The sequence below is a fragment of the Ovis canadensis genome, chromosome 10 (assembly GCF_042477335.2).
Source record: "Ovis canadensis isolate MfBH-ARS-UI-01 breed Bighorn chromosome 10, ARS-UI_OviCan_v2, whole genome shotgun sequence".
In the NCBI taxonomy this organism is placed as follows: domain Eukaryota; kingdom Metazoa; phylum Chordata; class Mammalia; order Artiodactyla; family Bovidae; genus Ovis; species Ovis canadensis.
Window position 1 is genome coordinate 34,751,755 of NC_091254.1, and position 21,988 is coordinate 34,773,742.

At 42.5% G+C, this 21,988-nt stretch overlaps 1 protein-coding gene and 1 long non-coding RNA gene across 12 annotated transcripts in view; both read left to right on the forward strand.

Annotated features, from left to right (window-relative positions):
• RNASEH2B (ribonuclease H2 subunit B) overlaps positions 1 to 21,988 on the forward strand; it is a 95,174-nt gene that overhangs the window by 53,116 nt on the left and 20,070 nt on the right. For 7 of the 11 annotated variants that reach the window (XM_069601410.1, XM_069601409.2, XM_069601415.2 and 4 more), the window contains exons 10-11: positions 5,838 to 5,918; positions 8,329 to 8,762. In XM_069601410.1, the coding sequence (XP_069457511.1) occupies positions 5,838 to 5,918; positions 8,329 to 8,436 (189 nt within the window). In that variant the 3' untranslated portion in view covers positions 8,437 to 8,762. Of the gene's footprint in view, positions 1 to 5,837; positions 5,919 to 8,328; positions 8,763 to 21,153; positions 21,939 to 21,988 lie in introns of those variants that run through there. The other 4 variants (XR_011259367.2, XR_011259366.2, XM_069601418.2 and 1 more) reach the window with 2 other exon arrangements.
• LOC138446519 (uncharacterized) lies at positions 9,242 to 11,448 on the forward strand. The gene is made up of 2 exons (XR_011259376.2): positions 9,242 to 10,157; positions 10,241 to 11,448. It is a non-coding gene; the product is annotated as an uncharacterized lncRNA (long non-coding RNA).

Consider the following 21,988-nt stretch of genomic DNA (forward strand, 5'->3'; position numbering starts at 1 on the left):
CTCCAGCCCTGTCTGTCCTCAAACGAAATGGGGCATATTGAACGGTGTAAGGTGTTCAACTCATCAGTGAAGTTGTGATTGCTCTCCATCTACTCATCCCAGTCTGTACTCCATCTTTTCTCAGATCCCAGAGGACACGGCCTGGTTTATAGTCCTTGACCTTAAAGATGCCTCCTTCTCTATACCTGTTCAGTCTGATTCTCAGTACCTCTCTCCCTTTGAATGGACCAATCCAGACACCAGTGTGACCCAACAGTATACCTGAACTGTCCTTCCCCAGAGATTCCGGGACAGCTGACACCTACTTGGCAGAGCCCTAGTGAAGTAACTGCAGGCATTTAAATTAGAGCTGGGGGCATTATTACAATACATAGTTGGCCTCATTATTTGCAGTCCCTTGAAGGAAGCCTCAGATCAAACCACTGCACAGATCCTCAGTTTCCTGGCTTCAGAGGATATCCCCATAGAAGGCCCAAATTTCCTCCCAGAGAGTCACCTTCCTGGGACATGTTCTAAGCACAGGAGAGTGCACCTTTAACAGCAGTCCTCCACCTACAACCACCGCATTCAGAGAGACAGCTCAGAATCGTCTTAGAAGTGGCTGGATTTTGAAGGATTTGGGTCCCTGGGTTTTGTCTCACACCATGCAATAATGCTGGAGACCCCAGTTTGATTCCTGGGTCAGGAAGATCTGCTGAGGGGATAGGCTACCCACTGCAGTATTCTTGGGCTTCCCTGGGGGCTCAGCTGGTAAAGAATCTGCCTGCAATGTGGGAGACCTGGGTTCGATCCCTGTGTTGGGAAGATCCCCTAGAGAAGGAAAGAACTACCCGCTCCAGGATTCTGGCCTGGAGAGTTCCATGGACTGTATAGTCCATGGGTTCACAAAGAGTCAGACATGACTGAGCGACTTTCACTTTCTTTAGGAGCTTCCCTGGTGGCTCAGACTGTAAAGCGTCTGCCTGCAGTGCAGGAGACCTGGGTTCAATCCCTGAGTCAGGAAGATCCTCTGGAGAAGGAAATGGCAATCCACTCCAATACTCTTGCCCAGAAAATTCCATGGACAGAGGGGCCTGGTAGACTACAGTCCATGGGATCACAGAGTTGCACACAAATGAGCAACTGCACTTAAGCCATTATATGAGGACTTGAAGGGACTAGACACAGAACCTGTAGTCTGGATGGTCAGTTTACAGGAGCATTTGATTAGATTAGTTAACCTTAAAAGTGCCTTCCAGTATACTCTCAGTTCAGTCACTCAGTCATGTCTGACACTGTGACCCCATGGACTGCAGCACGCCAGGCTTCCCTGTCCATCACCAACTCCCGGAGCTTGCTCAAACTCATCTCCATTGAGTTGCTGATGCCATCCAATCATGTTATCCTCTGTCATCCCCTTCTCCTCCCGCTTTCAGTCTTGCCCAGCATCAGGGTCTTTTCAAATGAGTCAATTCTTCCCATCAGATGGCCAAAGTATTAGAGCTTCAGCTTCAGCATCAGTCCTTCCAGTGAATATTCAGGACTGATTTCCTTTAGGATTGACTAGTTGGATCTCCTTGCAATTCAAAGGACTCTCAACAGTCTTCTCCAACACCACAGTTCAAAAGCATCAGTTCTTCAGCACTCAGCTTTCTTTATAGTCCAACTCTCACATCCATACATGACTACTGAAAAACCATAGCTTTGACTAGACAGACCTTTGTTGGCAAAGTAATGTCTCTGCTTTTTAATATGTACCAATATACTTTAGGTGCAGACAAATGCTGTTTGATTCCATTTACATGAGGTACCTAGAATAGTCAAATTCATCGGGTCAGAAAGTACATTGGTAGATGCCAGAGGGTGGAGGGGGTGGGGAAGGGGAATGGGGAGTTGGTGTTTAATGGAGACCAAGTTTTCATTTAGAAAGATGAATTTGGGAGCTGGATAATGGAGAGAATATGAATGTACCTAGTGCCACTGAGCTGTACAGAGATTAAATATGGTTAGAATAGTATGTTCTATATTATGTGACTTGTACCACAAAAAAAAGAAAATGTTTTTAATGGCTCTGACTAATGCCCCAGCCCTAGAGATTCCAGATCTAAACAAGCTCTTTACTCTGTTTTCCCCAGAAAAACAGGGATTAGCCCTGGGAATTCTTGCCCCAAAGGTGGGATCAGTCCCATGGCCGATGGCATCTCTCTCCAAGCAGTTGGGCCCAGTGGCCTCCGGCTGCCTCACATTTTGTGAGGGGGTCCTCCAGTCAGCCATTGGTAACCCCTAATTTCTACCAGCTGGGTAGAAGCCTTTCCAACTAAGACTGAGGGAGCCCAGGAGGTAATAAAGGCATCACTTAAGGAAATAATTCCTCAGTTGAGACTTCCACAGTCTTTACAGAGTGGCCACAGTCCCTCTTTTGTGGCTCAGGTCACCCAACTAGTCTCTCCAGCCCTGGGCACTTGCCTGGAGGCCTTGAGGCCTCAGTCGTCAGGGAAAGTGGAGAAGGCAAATCAAACTTTAAAAAGAACCCTGGCTAAACTTTGTCAAGAGACATTGGAACCGTGGACAAAGCTTTTACCCACAGCCCTCCTGAGAATCAGGGCAGCACCCAAAACAGGGCTATGGCTCAGCCCCTTTGGAATGACTGGCCGCAGGTAGGCCCTTTGTTCCTTCCGATATTTTGGTGGACACCAGAACTGGTGAGCTCACTAAGTTAAGTAACTAATTGGGGCCAAACTCAACAGGCGATTTCATGGGGGGGTGGGGGGCAGGTTACCTACCTTGGGGCAGCACTTTTTAACCTGTCAGATATTCTGTCTACTCTGACCAGGATCACGGGGGATCCCTTAATTCCATAGCAGATGTAGTGATGGAGAACAGATAGCCCTGGACTATCTCCCAGCTGAACAGGGAGCGTCTGTGCAGCAATCAGTAAACTGTGCTGCACCGACATCAAGACCACTGGCCGGGTGGAAGAAGGTGCCCAAAGCACACACAAACAGGCCCAAAGCTACACACTTTCAGGAAGGGTGACCCCAGTGCCACCCCCTTCTGGCCTGCAGTCAGAGGGGTGTTATCAAATACAACCTGGTTCCTGCCCCTGCTTGGACCTCTGATCACAATAATGGGTTTGCTGATTTGGGGGCCCGTCCCTTTTTAACTACTTGTTCGTTTCTTCTGGTTAAAACTGTGTCACCTACAGATGACGATACACCAGGGATTTCAACTCATTTTTCATAACAGTGGGGACCACCAACATCCGTGGGACAGAGCTGTAGCCTCCGTCTACCCTGCACTCTCTGTCTCTGCCACTGTCAAGGACCCCGAGACCTCATCTCTGATAGAGGGCAAGGTGATCTGGGCCCCGCAGGCAGGCACAAATACCCCTGCTCAGCTTGAGGCAGCTCCAGAAGACAGATCATGGACCCTCTTAAAAATATCTGAAGGGCTCAGATTCCTTGAGAAGGGAAATGTTAGAGCAGGCCGTTAGCCAGACGTGAGCAGAGAAGGAGGCATGGGTCAGGTGACCGTAACACATCTTGCAATGACAGGGGTCCTGGAGCAAACACAGAAAAGTGGGACCCTCCGAGCCAACAGGAAGCCATACATCTTGTGAGAACAAGGTCCCAGAGGCAAAGAAAGAAATGCAGGAACCTCTGATCCGAATGTAACCTTTTGCTCAGTGTGCCCGTGTTACAACAGAATTAGCGTTGCACAGAGCAGTGCCCACCATGCACCGGTGCCATGACATATCCAAGCAAGACCACAGAAGGGCAGAAACTCCTCCTCCTCTCTGCAAGGTGGAGCTGGGACAATAACCCAGAAATTACCCCCCAAACTCCTTCCTCCCAGTCCTGCACACCCCATATAACCAGCTTGCCAAAAGGACCTCGCTGTGTCCCCTGAGCCTGCCCACACTCCCTCCTGAGAGGGTACTGTCACTCAATACATCTCTGCTTACTTGGCCTCAGAGTCTCATCTCCCAAAGTCTTTCTGCAACAAAACAAGAACCTACCCTCTGACCACACAAAGACGGCCACAGACAATTCATAAATGAACCAGTACAGCTGTATTCCAGTAAATCTTCACTTGTGAAAACAGACAGGTGGCCTGTGGGCAGTACTTTGCTAAGCCCAGGTTTCTCCTACATCTCAGCTTCATCTTCTGGATTATTTTAGTTGCTTTCTAAGGTGTCCTGCTCTATTGTGTCTTCCTGGGGCTCTAGCGTTTACATCGCAAACTGCACCAGATGATGTACCGTAGTTTAAACAAGAGTAGGATAATGTCTATTAACTTTAACATCTGTGTCCAGGACTTGCTTGATTCTTACAGAAATATAGTTGATCATTTGCAGAAAATCACATTCCAGTGGCCATTAGGTATCTTTGCATCTCTTTTGCCTTAATATAGTTCACATTATTTTATAACTCTGAAGTTTGCCTATTTTGAGGCCAGCTTCCAAACCTCACTTCTTCTGTCTTTTGACTTTGCCAGTGTCAGCTCACAGAGCTGAATACAGTCAGTGGATGTGGGGATGAGTTCTTTGCAAATCACTTGTAGGAATGATAAGACCAACCTTAGCACTAATTCCTGTGTTGTCTACTGTCTGCCCTTCTCTTTCCAGAGCTGTACCCATTTAGTCAGATGCGTTGTTGCTGTCTTTCTGAACCACTTTTCTATTTCTTCTGAAGCAGTCCCCTAAATCTACAGTGATTCAGTCTTTCAAATAACAGAAATTTAAGTAGGTGTTACAGGTGCTATGCTTTCCCAGCATATTCACTGGTATGCTGGTGAAGAATTTCAGGATGTGTCATTTTGCCCACTTGTGCTATATATGCGCTGTGGCATCTTCTAGCTCCGACTTTACAGTTCTTTGTTTAGTGAAGGCTTGGTGAGAAAAGTGAAGCTGGGAACAAGCCTGCATTTCCTAGTGTGGGTCTGTGTTGGATCATATCAGTGTCTCCACGAAGAGCTTGAAAATCTGTAGAGAGTCCCAGCTGTGATCCCAGTGCAGTCAGCTCCCCACGTTATACATCAAGACTCACCTGCCTGCCATGTGCCTTCTATGAAATAAGCATGTCACGATTCCTGCTATACTATGAACATAAAGGCCACAGTCTAGCTCTTGACCTGATTCTCACATTTGTTGATTGCAAAATGCTCATGTGAAAGGCGAAAGCAGGAGGTAACAGCTGACTTAATTGCATTGGGTCCCATGCAAAGAGCACCTGTAACAAAAGGTGAGATCTCAAGTCCTCTGCTAGGCGACCTTGAGCCTGTTCACGTAACCGCTGTGCTTCCCTCTGCTGCCTGCTTGCTTTGCAAGGTTGTTCTTATGTGGATAAAATGAGATAAACTGAAAGGACACAAAGATGGTAATAGTAAGAATACTGTTCCCATACTCCTAGATGGACATCACACTGGTCCTGCAGGTGAATAAAGGGGGTTCTGGCTGGACCCCTGGCCACCATAAAGGAAATTCTCTTCTTTGATCTATGTGTCTGTATGCGCCCCCTTACTCTGTCCTGGAAGTCAGCATTCATCTAGATGCCCCCCGTCCCTGTAGTATGTGATCATAGTGCTAGACAACCTCAGGACTGGGTCATGGGCTTGCCTGCTCACACCCTCTTACCACCAAAGCTGCTTCTCGGAAGGGTCGTCTGGCTTAGAACGTTCCTAGAAAAGTGGCAAAAAGTGAAGGGACTTATAAAGAGTAAGCGCCCCGCAGAGTCTGCGGCTCCCTTCGGCCGCCACAGGGGTCCAAACTGTTCACGTTTGGTGGTGTGTTTTTTTTTTTAATGGATTGATGTAAGTGTCAAGGTGACATTTGACAGTTCACTGCTCTAACATTGCAGAAAGCAAAGTTATCAGATGAGCCCGTAAATGCAAAAGAAGATTACACTAAGTTTAACTCCAAAGATTTCAAGACTGTAAAGGTACGTGTCCGGGTGTTAGTGGCATACTCCTGAATCCCGTGGCTGATGCTGCTGCCTGGGGGCTTCCAGGAACGATTGCATGCTTGAATGTGATTTTATCATTTTAACCGTGAAGAATTATTAACTTGAGTTTCAGTGACTTTAGAACTATTTCAAAATTGTGAGTGACAATGAAAGTATGAAGCAAGGAAGACCTTTTTAGAGATAAAGAAAGGCAGAGTTATGAGCAAGAGTATGCCTCAGCTTCGTAATATAGTATATCCAGAGTGGTAGGGTGGGGCAGAGAAACAGGCTTCAAAGGTAATGTTTTGTCAACTCAACTGCCTAGTAGCTTCCCAGAAATTATGATAATAACAATTATTAACACATAACTCAGCAATCACCCAGCAAATATTTTTATAACATTCCTTACGAAGCTTTATCCTTCACATCATTATGAATACATATGTAGCTTTCAGAATTGGCATACATATGTATTGGAGTTGTGCCCTTTTCATTTAGCTCTGTATTGTAAAAATATTGATGTCGTTAAGCTTTCTTTGAAAAATTATAAATGGTCTCATGATATTCAGTCGCTGTTATTTTATTTCACCATGTAGAATATAATCTATTTAATTCCCCTATTTTGGGACACATGTTATTCTGCTTCTTTTTGTCTAAATGAAGTGATAAAACATTCTTACTTACAGTCTGCATCTCTGTTTCATTAGACACAATTTAAAACTAAGAGTAAAGGCTTAGAAAACATGAGCTCTTTCCATGATTACTGAGACACATACATAGCTAAGAAGCTTTCCAAAAAGGTAGCAGAAATTTGTCCTCCCAGCCATTACTGCTGATGAGTGTTCATCTCACAGTCTTGACAGTATTGGGTATTGGTTTTATTCTTAAAAATTTTGCCTGTCTAATTAGGTTACATTTCTTTGGGTAGAAAGGTTGTTTTTCCAAATGCTTATTGCCTGTCTGCAGTTTTTTCTAGTTTTCAGTTCATGTCTCTTGCCTGATTTTACATTAGGATAGTAATGTTTTTCTTGTTGATTTGTAAGAGCTCGATCTAAATTAAGGCTGTTAACACTTTTCATGACATACCAAGTACAAATCATTTTCCAATTTTTTTAGCCTTTTCATTCAACTTTTGAACTGTTTTTTAAGCTTTTCTGAGGATTAAATATCGAAGGTTTTTTTTATGATTTTCTCATTTTTTTTAGGTTTAGACCTTGCCTGCCCCAAGATAAATTAATTCTACTTAGATTTTAGCAATACTTGCTCTCCCTTAGGTTTTATGGTTTCTAAAAATTGTATTCTTTATACGTAATTTATCTAGGCATAGCATATCAGGGAATAATCCAACTTGAGATCTGACTAAATAGCTGGTTATGTCAGTGCTTTCTGTGAGCGGGATGTTTCTGAGTTTCTCCGTGAGGAATATTTCTGCCCCACCCTTCTAAGTGCTGTTTCCCAGTGTGTCACCTTGGGCACAGCACCAGTGAGCTAAGAGGTTGAACCAGGATGTGAGTTAAGTGCAGGGGACAGAGGATAACTTGTCTCAGAGAAAGTGTCCCTCTTCGCCATCCAGCCAAAACATAAGCCTAGTAAGTTATAAGAGACAGAATGTAAGAAGCAAGTTTCCAGGGATCATATACTGACTGTGCCCTTAAGAGATACTTTGGCAGAGACTTTGTCTCACAGCTCGCAGGAGACAGATGATTTCTTCTTTGCTGATTCCCATCACTTACGCTTCTGTTGAACGCTGAAGTACATGCAGTCAGCTGCTGTTTCCCTTCTGCCAGTGCTTTGTTATAGGACATGCATGGCAAAACAAAACCAAACAAAAACAGTGACCAGGAAGAGACAGAGTTTTAAAAGGCAGTTATTGGAGTCAGCTTTTCGGAAGGTACTTTTCGTGGTTGGAGGAAAAGGGACCGCTATCCTGCTGGTCCTGGTGCAGCACAGGTTATCTTGTGAATGTAACCGCTCTGTCCTTGGTGTCCCAGAGAGCCTCTGAATGAAGTCAGATGGTAGCAGGCTGTGAATTATTCATCACGTGGTAATACAAGGCTATAATTCCTCCCTCTGACAATCGCTGCCTGTGTCAGCTCCATTGTTTGTGTTATTGCACTTAATGCACCCTCCAGAATTTTCTCCCCACAAGTAAACCATCAGTTGTAACATTCCACTCCTTAGAAGGCAGCAGTTTTATCTCCTGCCTGTTGACGTACTTTGTCTCAGGTATGAATTTTGAGCAGAAATCAGAACTTTTATAAAGAGTCACTCCTGATGAGGCATGTTTTTAGCAGCATGCTTACCTCCCTGAACGAACCTTGAGACATGCATGGTCTTGTCTGATTTGCATGTGTGATTTATAAGTGTTACATTTGTAATGATTTTTCTCTCTTATTTTCATTAACAGAAAAATAGCAAAATGACTGCAGCTCAGAAGGCTTTGGCTAAAGTTGACAAGAGTGGAATGAAAAGTATTGATTCCTTTTTTGGTGCAAAACATGTTAAAAAAAAATAGGAAAGATTTGAACCTTTGAAAGTGAAATTGAGCAAAAGTATCTGCCTTCTTCATGTCCCACTTTCATCCTTCCTCCTTGCTACTGTACTTCCAAACCCTTAATTACCACCTTTTGAAAAAAGGTAGGATGAGGCCAGTTTTCAGATTCACTTGAACATTTCTTTGTATTTGAATTTTGTGTTTCCTGAACAAAATATGGGAAAGTAATTGTGAAACATCATGGCTTATAGCCTTTGGAGTTTTATTTGACACCATGAAAAATAATCAAGTGAGTAGAATTAACCTTTAGCATCACAGATTCCTCAATAAACTGACATGTGACAATGTTTGAGTGTGTGCTTGTTATTTTATGCCACTTTGCACATGGTAGCTTTGGCAACATGGTTTTCAGTATACAGATAGAGATCAATAACACAACTATCAGATTAACTACTAATTTTTGGTAAATCTTTTGTTTAATATATTCTTTTTTATGAATATATGTTCTTTGTAGAAAATAGATAAAACTATAAAATAGAAAATATAATCTCCTATTTATTACCTGAAGATAATATGATGTATTTTCTTCTATAATAATTTTTAAATGAATTATAGTAGTAATTTTATAACCTTTCTTCTTGATGTCATTTGATGAGCATTTTCCTAGACTACTATTCTTCATAAATATACTTTTTAATGACAGTAATTTTTAATTATTTGAGTGTTTCACTATTTAATAATCATGGCCCTTTTTTTTTAAGATGTGGGCTTACTGATTCATAACTAAGTTTTTCAAATATATACTTGTGGGACTATATTTCACAGAAAGGTTATAGGATCTTTCACTCTAACAAATGATGGTATGAGTTCTTATCTTATTAGCTTTGAACAGTATCTTTGCAAGTTAGTGGAGGAAAAAAAGGCATGTTAGTGTGACTTTTAACTTATATCTTCCTGATTAGTAATGTCAGTTGAAGAAAAACCCACACAACCTACAAGTTGAGAGTTACGTTTTATTCGAGGCCCTTATTCGATATCTTGTGTATCCTCTTGATTGGAGTACCTTTTGAGCACCCACAGAAGTAATGCTGTGTCTTTCTTAATGCACCATGTCAAGTCAAGAGTCACATGACACAATACTAGAGATGTTAACTTTAATCACTTAATTAAGGTGGTGTCCGCCAGGTTCATTCACCATAATGTTATTTTTCTCTTTGCAGTTAATAAGTAATTTGTGGGCAAATACTCTGGGACTTAGAAGTATTCTATTCCTCATCCTACACTCACTTACCTGTTTTAAAATAAACCTGCTAACAGTTTTTCCAACTCCATCATTCCTTCTGTATTTATTCCTTTTACATTTAGTTGGCACTCCATTTATTTATTCATTTATGAGTTAATATCAATATGGACTTGTAGGTTATTTTATCCAGTGAGTTAAATTACAATATTCTGTTCCTCATATTGTCCCAGAAGGGTCACTGAGAGTCCCTTCAAGCTGGCCTCTGTATCTTTTTGCTATGTTTCCATCATTTTTAAATACTTCATTATTTCTTTTGCAAGAGGGTATCCCAGGCTCTTTGTGTATTTTCCCTAACCAACCCTTGGAATCAGCCTCTTTCCTAAGGAGTCAGGTTCCTTTTAGAAAAGAATGGTGTTTAGAAACCAAGATCCAGGCGAGAGGTGTGCTCGTCACGCTGAAGAAGTTCTCTTCTGTTCACTGAGAACAGAATCATGAACGGGTATTGAATTTTTGTCAAATAATTTTTCATCATCTATTAATGATCATACAATGTTCCTTTAGTAAAGGAATATCTTTCCGTAGGGCTACCCAGGTGGAAAAGAACCTGCGTGCCAATGCAGGAGACACAGGAGAATGTGAATTCCATACCTGGGTCAAGGAAGACCTCCTGGAGGAAGAAATGGCAGCCAATTCCAGTATTCTTGCTTGGGAAATCCCAAGAACAGAGGAGCCTGCCCATGGTGAAGAGGAACTAAAGAGCCTCTTGATGAGGGTGAAAGAGGAGAGTGAAAAAGCTGGCTTAAAACTCAACATTCAAAAAACTAAAATCCCATTACTTCATGGCAAACAGAAGGGGGAAAAGTGGAAACAACAACAGATTTTATTTTCTTGTGCTCCAAAATCACTGTGTGTGGTGACTGCAGCCAAGAAATTAAAAGACGCTTGCTCCTTGGAAGAAAAGCTACGACAAACCTAGACAGCCTATTAAAAAGCAGAGACATCACTTTGCCAACAAAGGTCCACCTAGTCAAAGCTATGGTTTTCCCAGTGGTCGTGTATGGATGTGAGAGTTGGGTCATGAAGACTGAGTACTACAGAATTGATGCTTTCAAATTGTGCTAGAGAAAACTCTTGAGAGTCCCTTGGACAACAAGAAGACCAAACCAGTCAATCCTAAAGGAAATCAACCTTCAATATTCATTGGATGGACTGATGCTAAAAGCTGAAGCTCCGATACTTTGGCCGCTTGATGGGAAGAGCCAACTCATTGGAAAAGACCCTGATACTGGGAAAGATTGAAGGCAGGAGAAGGGGGCCACAGGATGAGATGGTTGGATGGCATCACCAACTCAGTGGACGTGAATTTGAGCAAAATCCAGGAGATGGTGAAGGACAGGGAAGCCTGGTGTGCTGCAGTCCATGGGGTCAGGGTCAGACACGACTAAACAGCTGAACAACAACAACATCTTTCAATATGTGAAATATAATGATTGATTTTTGAATGTTGACTTTACATTCCTGGGATAAACTCTACTTGGTCTTCTCATGTTTAGTATTGTGTTTTACTGCCCAATATTTTGTTAAGGATTTTTGTATCTCTGTTCCTGAGGGATATTGGTCTAGTTTTCCTTATTTGTAATGATTTTGTTTAGTTTTGGTACCAGAGTAATAGTAGCTTTATTAAATGAGTTGGGGAGTATTATCTCATCACCTGTTTTCTGAAAACGTTGTGAGATTAGTATTGTTTTTATGTTGGACATCATTCACCAATAAAGCCATTTGGCCTGTGATTTTTATTTTTTCTGAGAAATTTTTTTAATTACTAGTTCAATTTCTATACTAGACATAGAACTATTCTAATTTTCTCCTTTTTCATGTGCCAGTTTTAGTAATTTATGTTTTTCAAGAAAGATATCTATTTCATTTAGTGTCAGATTCATTGGCATAAGTTGCTTTTTATATTTTTATGTCTGTGAACCTGTAGTGATAGTCCTTTCTTACCTTCTTTGGTTATTTGTGTCTCTGTTTTCTTGATTATTCTCATCAAACTGGGAATATTTCTAGCCAGTATTTCTTTAAACACTATTCTGATCTTCAGCTGTGCCCCTTCTTCTCTTCACCCCCTTGGTTTTTGGGACTCCAATCACAGGTATGCTAAACTACTTGATGTCCCATAGATCCTTTCCTTGATTTTTCTTCATTTTCAATTTTACTTTGACTTTAGCATTTCATCTGCTATTAACGTCAGCTAGTGAATTTGTATTTCATATATTGGAATTTCTTCTCTAGATGTTCCTTTTTTTTTGTATCTTCCCATTTCTCTCCTCATTGTGTTTTCTTTCAGATAGTTTGTTATAGTTACAATACGTGTGTGCTAAGTCACTTCAGTCATGTACAACTGTGTGTGACCCTGTGGACTGCAGCCTGCCAGGCTCCTCTGTCCATGGGATTCTCCAGGCAAGAATACTGGAGTGAGTTGCCATGCCCTCCTCCAGGGGATCTTCACAACCCAGGGATCAAACCTGTGTCTCTTATATATCATACATTGGCAATAGCTGCTTAAATCGATGACATTTCTGTGTTTATTTCTTTCTTCTCTTTTGTCTTTATCTTTTGAAATAATTTTAGACTTATAGAAAAGTTGCAAAAAAGTAGAGAATTTACATATTCCCTTTACCCAGCTTCCTCTAACCATAACATCCTATGTAACCAGTACAGTTAAAACCAGGATCCTTACAGTAATACAGTTCAGTCACTTAGTCATGTCTGACTCTTTGCGATCCCATGGACCGCAGCATGCCAGGCCTCCCTGTCCATCACCAACTCCCAGAGTTTACCCAAACCCACATCCATTGTGTCGGTGATGCCATCCAACCATCTCATCCTCTTTCGTCCCCTTCTTCTCCTGCCGTCAATCTTTCCCGGCATCAGGGTCTTTTCCAATGAGTCAGCTCTTCACATCAGGTGGCCAAAATGTTGGACTTTCAGCTTCAACATCAGTCCTTCCAATGAACACTCAGGACTGGTCTCCTTTAGGATGGACTGGATGGATCTCCTTGCAGTCCAAGGGACCCTCAAGAATCTTCTCCAACACCACAGTTCAAAGGCATCAATTCTTTGGCACTCAGCTTTCTTTATATTCCAACTCTCACATCCATACATGACTATTGGAAAAACCATAGCTTTGATTAGAAGGACTTTGTTGCAAAGTAATGTCTCTGCTTTTTAATATGCTGTCTAGGTTGGTCATTACTTTCCTTCCAAGGAGTAAGAGTCTTTTAATTTCATGGCTGCAGTCACCATCTGCAGTGATTTAGGAGCCCAGAAAAATAAAGTCAGCTGCTGTTTCCACTATTCCCCATCTATTTGCCATGAAGTGATGGGACCAGATGCCATGATCTTAGTTTTCTAAATGTTGAGCTTTAAGCCAACTTTTTCACTCTCTTCTTTCACTTTCATCAAGAGGCTTTTTAGCTCCTCTTCACTTTCTGCCATAAGGGTGGTGTCATCTGCGTATCTGAGGTTATTGATATTTCTCCCGGCAATCTGGATTCCAGCTTGTGCTTCCTCCAGCCCAGCATTTTGCATGATCTACTCTGCATATAAGTTAAATGAGCAGGGTGACAGTATGCAGCCTTGACGTACTCCTTTTCCTATTTGGAATCAGTCTTGTTCCATGTCCTCTTCTAACTGTTGCTTCCTGACCTGCATACCAATTTCTCAAGAGGCAGGTCAGGTGGTCTGGTATTCTCATCTCTTGAAGAATTTTCCACAATTTATTGTGATCCACACAAAGGCTTTGGCTTAGTCAATATAGCAGAAATAGATGTTTTTCTGGAACTCTGTTGCTTTTTCGATGATCCAGCAGATGTTGGCAATTTGATTTCTGGTTCCTCTGCCTTTTCTAAAACCAGCTTGAACATCTGGAAGTTCATGTTTCACATATTGCCAAAGCCTGGCTTGTAGAATTTTGAGCATTACTTTACTAGCGTGTGAGATGAGTGCAATTTATGTGGTAGTTTGAGCGTTCTTTGGCATTGCCTTTTTTTGGGGATTGGAATGAATACACCTTTTTCAGTCCTGTGGCCACTGCTGAGTTGTCCAAATTTGCTGGCATATTGAGTGCAGCACTTTCACAGCATCATCTTTCAGGATTTGAAATAGCTTAACTGGAATTCCATCACCTCCACTAGCTTTGTTCGTAGTGTTGCTTCCTAAGGCCCACTTGACTTCACATTCCAGGATGTCTGGCTCTAGGTGAGTGATCACAGCATCGTGATTATCTGGGTCGTGAAGATCTTTTTTGTACAATTCTTCCGTGTATTCTTGCCACCTCTTAATATTTTCTGTTTCTGTTAGGTCCCTACCATTTCTGTCCTTTATTGAGCCCATCTTTGTATGAAATGTTCCCTTGGTATCTTTAATTTTCTTGAAGAGATCTCTAGTCTTTCCCATTCTGTTTTTTTCCTCTGCTTCTTTGCACTGATCACTGAGGAAGGCTGTCTTATCTCTCCTTGCTATTCTTTGGAACTCTGCATTCAAATGCTTATATCTTTCCTTTTCTCCTTCGCTTTTCGATTCTCTTCTTTCACAGCTATTTGTAAGGCCTCCTCAGACAGCCATTTTGCTTTTTTGCATTTCTTTTTCTTGGGGATGGTCTTGATCCCTGCCTCCTGTGCAGTGTCATAAACCTCCATCCATAGTTCATCAGGCACTGTGTCTATCAGATCTAGTCTCTTAAATCTATTTCTCACTTCCACTGTATAATCATAAGGGATTTGATTTAGGTCATACCTGAATGGTCTAGTGGTTTTCCCTACTTTCTTCTATTTAAGTCTGAATTTGGCAATCAGGAGTTCATGATCTGAGCCACAGTCAGCTCCCAGTCTTGTTTTTGCTGACTGTATAGAGCTTCTCCATCTTTGGCTGCAAAGAATATAATCAATCTGATTTTGGTGTTGGCCATCTGGTGATGTCCATGTGTAGAGTCTTCTCTTATGTTGTTGGAAGAGGGTGTCTGCTATGATCAGTATGTTCTCTTGGCAAAACTCTGTTAGTAATACCATATTATTAACTAATCTCCTACCTTATTTGAGTTTCACCTATTTTTACACAAATATTGTTTTTCTATTCCAGAATCCAGTCCGTCCTTCCACATTGCATTTAGTGAGCATATCCCCTCTTTTTTTATAATTTGTCTCTCAGTCTTTGTCTTTCAATGACCTTAACACTTTAATAGTACTAGTCTATTGTTTTCTGACATTCCTCTTAATTTTTGAGATACCTTGAAATTGTCCTGATTCTCATGTGATCATTTCATAATACTAGTAATTAATGATACTAACAACAACAAATACTGTGTAGCTTTTATGTGTTTGATACTGTTCTGAGCATTTTACAAATAATAACATTTAATCCCCACAGCGTCTATAGTTGTAAGGCAGGGTGCCATAGGAGCCAAAGGGCAAAGGTTGCGAGAAAGGCTACTTAAACTCCTGGATTATCAGCCCTGCTGTAGGTAAGCTCCTTAAGAGCAGGAACTCTGCGCTATTCACATTTGGGTTTTTCCATAACATTTTATGGAAAAATCCAAACTTTGAGGCCAACCCAATACATGATAGGTGGGCAGGTTGAGTAATCTAACCAGTGTCCTCACTAATTGAGACTTAACTTTTTTCCCCCAAGGCTCAAAGTCATGATCTTGGTCTGTGTTGGTCTTTTAAAATGCCTAAGTTATTATATGGCCTTCTGTTTGGTCCTTGAACGTGCCACACTGTCCCACATCAGTGCCTTTGTGTGACCAGTTTATCTTGTATACCCTTCCTCCAGATCTTCACATGATTGCTCCCATCATATCCTTACTTCTTATCTCAGGCATCATTTTTTCAGAGACCCAGTTCCTGGCCTTCCTCCCTTGCTGCCAACGCTCCTACTTGTTGCCCTCCACCCCGTCTTCCTCCTCACCCTCCACAAAGCCTTGCCTGACCAGGTCACAGTCAATGTCCAAAGCACCTCACATGGGACAGCACAGAGTAGGCCGTCCATAAAGGCATGAGATAATCAGTTGATCAATTAATCAGTGTGAACTGAACACCTCCGAAAATGATCTGCTGTACAACATTGGGTTCCTTGACATGTTATGGCTGAACTTTGAAATTCAAGCTTGATTCTGATTCGTTTTCGGTGGCGTGCTTAAATTTGAAGTCTAAGGACATGCTCATAAACTCCTTGTGTAGGCTTAGAAATGCATGTGCTCGCTCAGTTGTGTCCACCTCTTTGTGACCCCATGGACTGCAGCCCACCAGGCTCCCCTATCCATGCAATTCAGGCAAGAATACTGGAGTGGGTAGCTAATCCCTTCTCCAGGGTGTAATAGAAATAAATAGGTATAATCATTAATCTCTGGATAAAGGGCTGTGAATTTTCTTCTGTCAGTTGATTAAACTGCTCTTACTGTAATCATTTTATCTGTCAGGATATCCACAGTTAGAATATATTGTTTATATCTGTGTTAGTGTTAATAAATTTTGCCTTTACATGACATTTAGAAATTATTCATATAAAGCCCATAATCTAAGTTATTGAAGTTTGAGAATATATGTGGTCTGCATACTCCTGTCTTCACAGAAGTTATTTTTTTTCAGCTTTATTGAGGTATAACTGACAAATTTATGTTATATATTTAAAGTGTACAATGTGATACTCTAATACACATGTACATTGTGAAATGATAACCACAACCAAGCTAAGTAACGTATTTATTACATCACATGTTTACCTGCGTGATGAGAACCCTAAAGGTCTGTTTTCTCAGCAAATTTCAAGTATATAATACAGTGTTATTAACTGTAGTCACTATGCTGTGCATTAGATTCCAGGAGCTTTAGATAAATGCTCACATCATGACTTAGCTGTCGATTAAATGAGAATTTATGAAATCATCAACTTTGTCTTCCATATTTGAATTTACCTTTAATGTCAAGATGAAGATTCTTACTTACAGTGTTGACTAGGCATTGACTAGTAATTGAAAAGTGAAATACTGAAGGGGTTACACATGCCACATGCTCTTTGGGGGAATAATATGAGAAACAAATCAGTGTGGGCTTATGTAAGCATGCCAGTACACACAAATAGACACGCTTATGCACACACCAGACTTATATACACATATATAGCCTATCCTTTTGAATGTAAAGAATTCCAAACTAGAGACTTTTTTGACTTTATTACTCAAACATTGGGGTTCCATACCTTCCTCAAATCCTTTGGCGCCTTGCTTCTCTTACCTACCTCATTTATCTTTTTTATTAATGTGCCAAGTTTGGAGACAGCTTCGAAAAATTTCAGCCAACTGTAAAACCACTTGTGTACACACACAAGAGCCTCTATTGTTTTCATCAACCATATGCATTTCTGAAACTGATCTCAGATTAGCAGCATTCTCTCCTTTTTTGTGCCTGATTTATCTTCAGTTTAAATTTTCCTTGTGCTCTGGCCCTCAGGCTCTCTCATCTTCCAGGTTTGTGCCTCTCTGGTTCTGACTCCCAAGGAGATTCCCCTCCATCAGGTTTCACATGGATGCCAAGTGGGACTATGTTTCATCAGTTTGGATCTGTTTTTATTGTGCCACAATCGATTGCCAGGATCCTATTTCTCTTTTGGGGTGCCTTAGCTAGACACCAAGGCAATATGGAAATGAGGAACTAAAACGTACCCATTTACTTACTAAATGCACAGTGTCTGTACTGCATGCAAACTTACAACAGCAACAGTAGACAGATGGAAGTGAGTGAAGTGAAAAATGACCAGCCGTGTTTCAAATTAAGTTTGCTTTTAAAAAAGTAAAATAATTGGTCTGAAAAGACCAATTAATTTAAAAGAACTGGGTTTATATTCTTAATTCTGCCTCAACGCTGACCAGTGGACAAGCTACTAGCCGGGCTGGCCCTCAGTGGTGTCTTCCGTGTGAGATGAGACTAGGCCACTGGGTTGGTTGTTTGATGTTCTGCGTTCTGCCTTGTGGTCGCTGGCTGCTCCGGAAGCCTCTTCTCCGTACTGTGAGGAGGATGCTCTTAGATGAGCATCCATCTCAGGCTCACCAAGCATCAGGCCCTCCTCTGAGCTCCTTGGGTGGATTATCTCATCTGTTTAGCTGGAAGGAAATACACCAGCGTGCTCGCTCTGGCTGTTGTGTTCCTGGCATAGATTTGTTTCTTGTCTTCATTTTCCGTGGATTACATTACTTTGCAGTGGAAAGAAAGAAAGCAAATTCTTGGAAAGTAATAATAAAGATCGACCACGTGTTTTGCCCTTGTAAGCGCTTCTCACGTGCATTTATGTTTTTAAAATCCTTCCAGAAACCATGTGGCAATTGGTATTATTTCCCCCGTTTTACAGTTGAGAAAGTAAGGTCACCTTATTAGCCAGAGTCGCATGGCTAATAAATGGGCCAGAAGCTAAACTTAGGACTTCTGGCCCCCAAACCCTCCGCACCAAATTAATTCCCTTTCCCCTAACTTTGACTTTTGTTATATCCTGAGAAGTCACCCCTTCACCAGATTTGAAAGACAACCTCTTCACATAGGTTAAGATTGACTTTCTCGGTTCTTGCAGTTGGTTAAACTTAACTAGCTGCCTTGTGTCACGTTTTTTTGTTTGTTTGTTTGTTTTTTGGTGTTTTGTTTCTTTTTGCCCAAACAGTCCTTTCTCCAGGACTAACCCACAGTTTGGAGCTCTCCAGATATCGCTGCATTATACAGTTGGAGAAGGAAATGGCAATCCACTCCAGCACTCTTGCCTGGAAAATCCCATGGACAGAGTCGCAAAGAGTTGGACACGACTGAGCGACTTCACTTTCACTTTCCCTTTATACAGTTGAACCTCTTGGTGAGAAACAAGCAGCTCTGAGTCTAGGAAGGCAGGTGAAAGGCTGTTTTTAGTGTCCTTGGAAGATGCCCACAGGGTTTGACCTCATCTTATTAAGGACGAAACGGTTAGATTCATACACCTTTTTAAACACAGATTTATATACTCCTTGGGGCCATTAGACTGATGAAAAGTACCTTATGTTTAATGGTTTTACAGGTCTTACAGCAACCCTGTATCAGTTAATTCTTTACCACAGCCGTCTAAGGCGGGTCAGAAAGGGGGCGCGTCCCTGTTTCATAGATGGTCAAAGTGGAGTCACCCAGACTGAGTGGCCACGCCATGCACTGTTCTTCCATTCTTAAGCCCAGCCCTCTCTCTTTTCTGCCGCCACAAGGTTTTTGTCATTTTATGTACAGCTTTATGGCCATTTATCCTTCAGTATCTGAAGTAGGAAATGGCAACCCACTCCAGTATTCTTGCCAGGAGAAGCCTGGCGGGCTGTAATCTTTGGGGTCACAAAGAGTCGGACATGACTGAGCACAGATCCCTCAGGAGTCTGTTTTAATTGTGAATTTTGTCCTTAGAAAGGAAAATCAGATTTAATCCTGCTTCTGTTCCTAATGAATTCTGCAGGTCACTTTATCCTCAGCAGCGCTGAGCCAGAATTCAAATAAAGCTTCCACTTAGCCTATGCATTTGCATGTCAAGTCTCTAATTCAGCTGTCAGCTTTCTAGCAGTTGCTGTACTTTGGTTAATAAATGTTTGTGATGGTCTCACACTAATCAAGGGTATTTGAGGCAGGGAGGGGGCGGAGGGAAGCACCAAATTTACAGATAATCAGAGCCTCTTCACAATGTTAAGAGAACTGCTGCCTTATACATGTGTTTTGATCAGAATGTGTAAAATTAAAGTTAGTCAAGTTCTTAGTTCTTTCAAAAGAAAAAAGGAGCCAAGGAATAGGGCTTAGATTCATTTATTCTTTTAAGAGCCCCCAGCTTTGTGCCAGTGTTGTCTGGGCACTGGAAATGCAGCTGTCTACATGGCAGACAAAAATACCTGCCTTCAAGAAGTTTCTGCTCTAGGGAGGTGGAGAGAGGGGCTGTCAGGCATTGCCGGGGGCTGTGGAAGATGCTGGACTGGGAGGTGGCGAGAGTCCTGGTGAGATCGGTGGTCAGGAAAGGTCTCACCTCTGCCCCATCTTACCCACATTATGGCATAGAAACTTGGCTTCCATCAACATCTTTTTTGATAACATAGCTCCACAATAATTATGTTTGAAGTTTAGTCCTCAGAAACCAGCTTTCAGCAGTCACGCTTGTTCCATGGCATTCTTCAGGGGGATATTAAGGACGACTACTTCCACCAGCAAGTCTGTATTCATTTCTTTTATACATTGGATCTGCATGAGGAAAAGAGAAAAATTATTTAAGAATTATCCATCTTAGAACCTTTTTTCATGTGTTTCTTGAATTTTCTTTTTTTTTCCCCTAAAATGAGGGTGTCCATTCCCTAAGTATGGGCAACCTGAATGTTATTTTGTATTTCACTCCCTTTGAACACTGGAAGGAATACTGGGTCTCACCCACCTCCTGCAGTCTAACATTGACCCTAGAATGAGGTTGTTAGATGGAAATCCCTTCCTTTGTCTGAAGGCTTCTCTCTTTTTATTTACCGTCTGAGCCACCAGGGTAGCCCATTTATATGCATATACATTTATATATATACACATATATACATATGTGTATATATATATGTATATATATATGAGGAGGAAATGGCAACCCACTCCAGTATTCTTGCCTGGAGAATTCCACGGACAGAGGAGCCTGGTGGGCTATAGTCCATGAGATCATGAAGAGTCGGACATGACTGAGCAACCATCTGCTGCGCGAGCTTTCTGTAGTTGCAGCGAGTGGCGGCTACTCTTTGTTGTGGCACAATGGCTTCTCACTGCAGTGGCATCTCTCGCGATGGTGCACAGGCTCAGTAGTTGGGGCTCCCGGGCTGTCTAGCACAGGCTCGGTAGTTGGGGCTCCCGGGCTGTCTAGCACAGGCTCGGTAGTTGGGGCTCCCGGGCTGTCTAGCACAGGCTCGGTAGTTGGGGCTCCCGGGCTGTCTAGCACAGGCTCGGTAGTTGGGGCTCCCGGGCTGTCTAGCACAGGCTCGGTAGTTGGGGCTCCCGGGCTGTCTAGCACAGGCTCGGTAGTTGGGGCTCCCGGGCTGTCTAGCGCAGACTCGGTAGTTGGGGCTCCCGGGCTGTCTAGCGCAGGCTCGGTAGTTGGGGCTCCCGGGCTGTCTAGCGCAGGCTCGGTAGTTGGGGCTCCTGGGCTGTCTAGCACAGGCTCGGTAGTTGGGGCTCCCGGGCTTAGTTGCCCCGCAGCATGTGGGATCTTTCCGGGTCAGGGGACAAACCCTCCTCTCCTTCACTGGCAGGCAGATTCTTTACCACTGAGCCACCAGGGAAGCTCTGAGGGCTTCTCTTTGAAGCCCAAGTGCACAGCCGCTGGTCTCAGGATTGGACCCGCCAACCTCGCTTGCCTGTTGTGAAGGTGCAGACGGTCCCCGGGGTTGCAGGTGACTGCGTCTCCTCACCAGGATACGTCTGCTTTCCTTTTCTCCCTAGGTGGCAGCACGAAGACAGAAAAGGGACAAGTGACAGCAGATCCACGCAAGGCTCTCCTGCTTCTCCTGGGACTTAAGACTCTCCCGAAGGGCTACATACAACTTCTTCTGCACTTTCTAGAAAATCACCAGATGCCAAAGGAAGCATTTTAAAGGACTAACCAGGAATGCTTTATTTCTATGAGCAATACCACTAGTCCCTTCGACCAGTGGCAACTCCCTGTGGAGGCGACTGTCATGGAACTAGAAAGCACCCCAAATGTGAACCTGCCCTGAGGAATTCAGGCCACATCAGTGCTCTGCTGATCTACCTGCCATAAAGCTGTGGATTTTTACAGCCTGGTGCTTCAGATTGCAACACATTGGGAAGAGACGGCTCATTGTGAGTTTCAGGTCATTTCTTATGCCGGACCCCACTGACCTGCTCTGCTTTCCTGGGGTTAAGAGAGCACTTTTAGGTTGGCATGTGGTGACTGTAAGTACTAGGTTCCACACCAGAAGCTTTGACAAACCAAGTTTCTAGACTTATTTAAGAAAAGAAAAAAAGGGGAGGGGGGATTTCCCTGGCAGTCCAGGGGTTAGAACTTGGCGTTTTCATTGCTGTTCCGCGGGCTCAATCCCTGGTCAGGAAACTAGGATCCTGCAAGCCGTTCAGTGTGGTTAAAAAAAAAGCGCCTGACCTTTCTTTACTCCTTATCAATTTTGGCAGCTTCTAATTCATAACAGTACCTGAACATGTGCATTTTATGATCTGCTGGGGTTGTAAACTTTGCTTCATTTTTAAAAGACTTGTCCAATATGTGCGTTATTATTACTATTTACAGTGAGGGCATAAG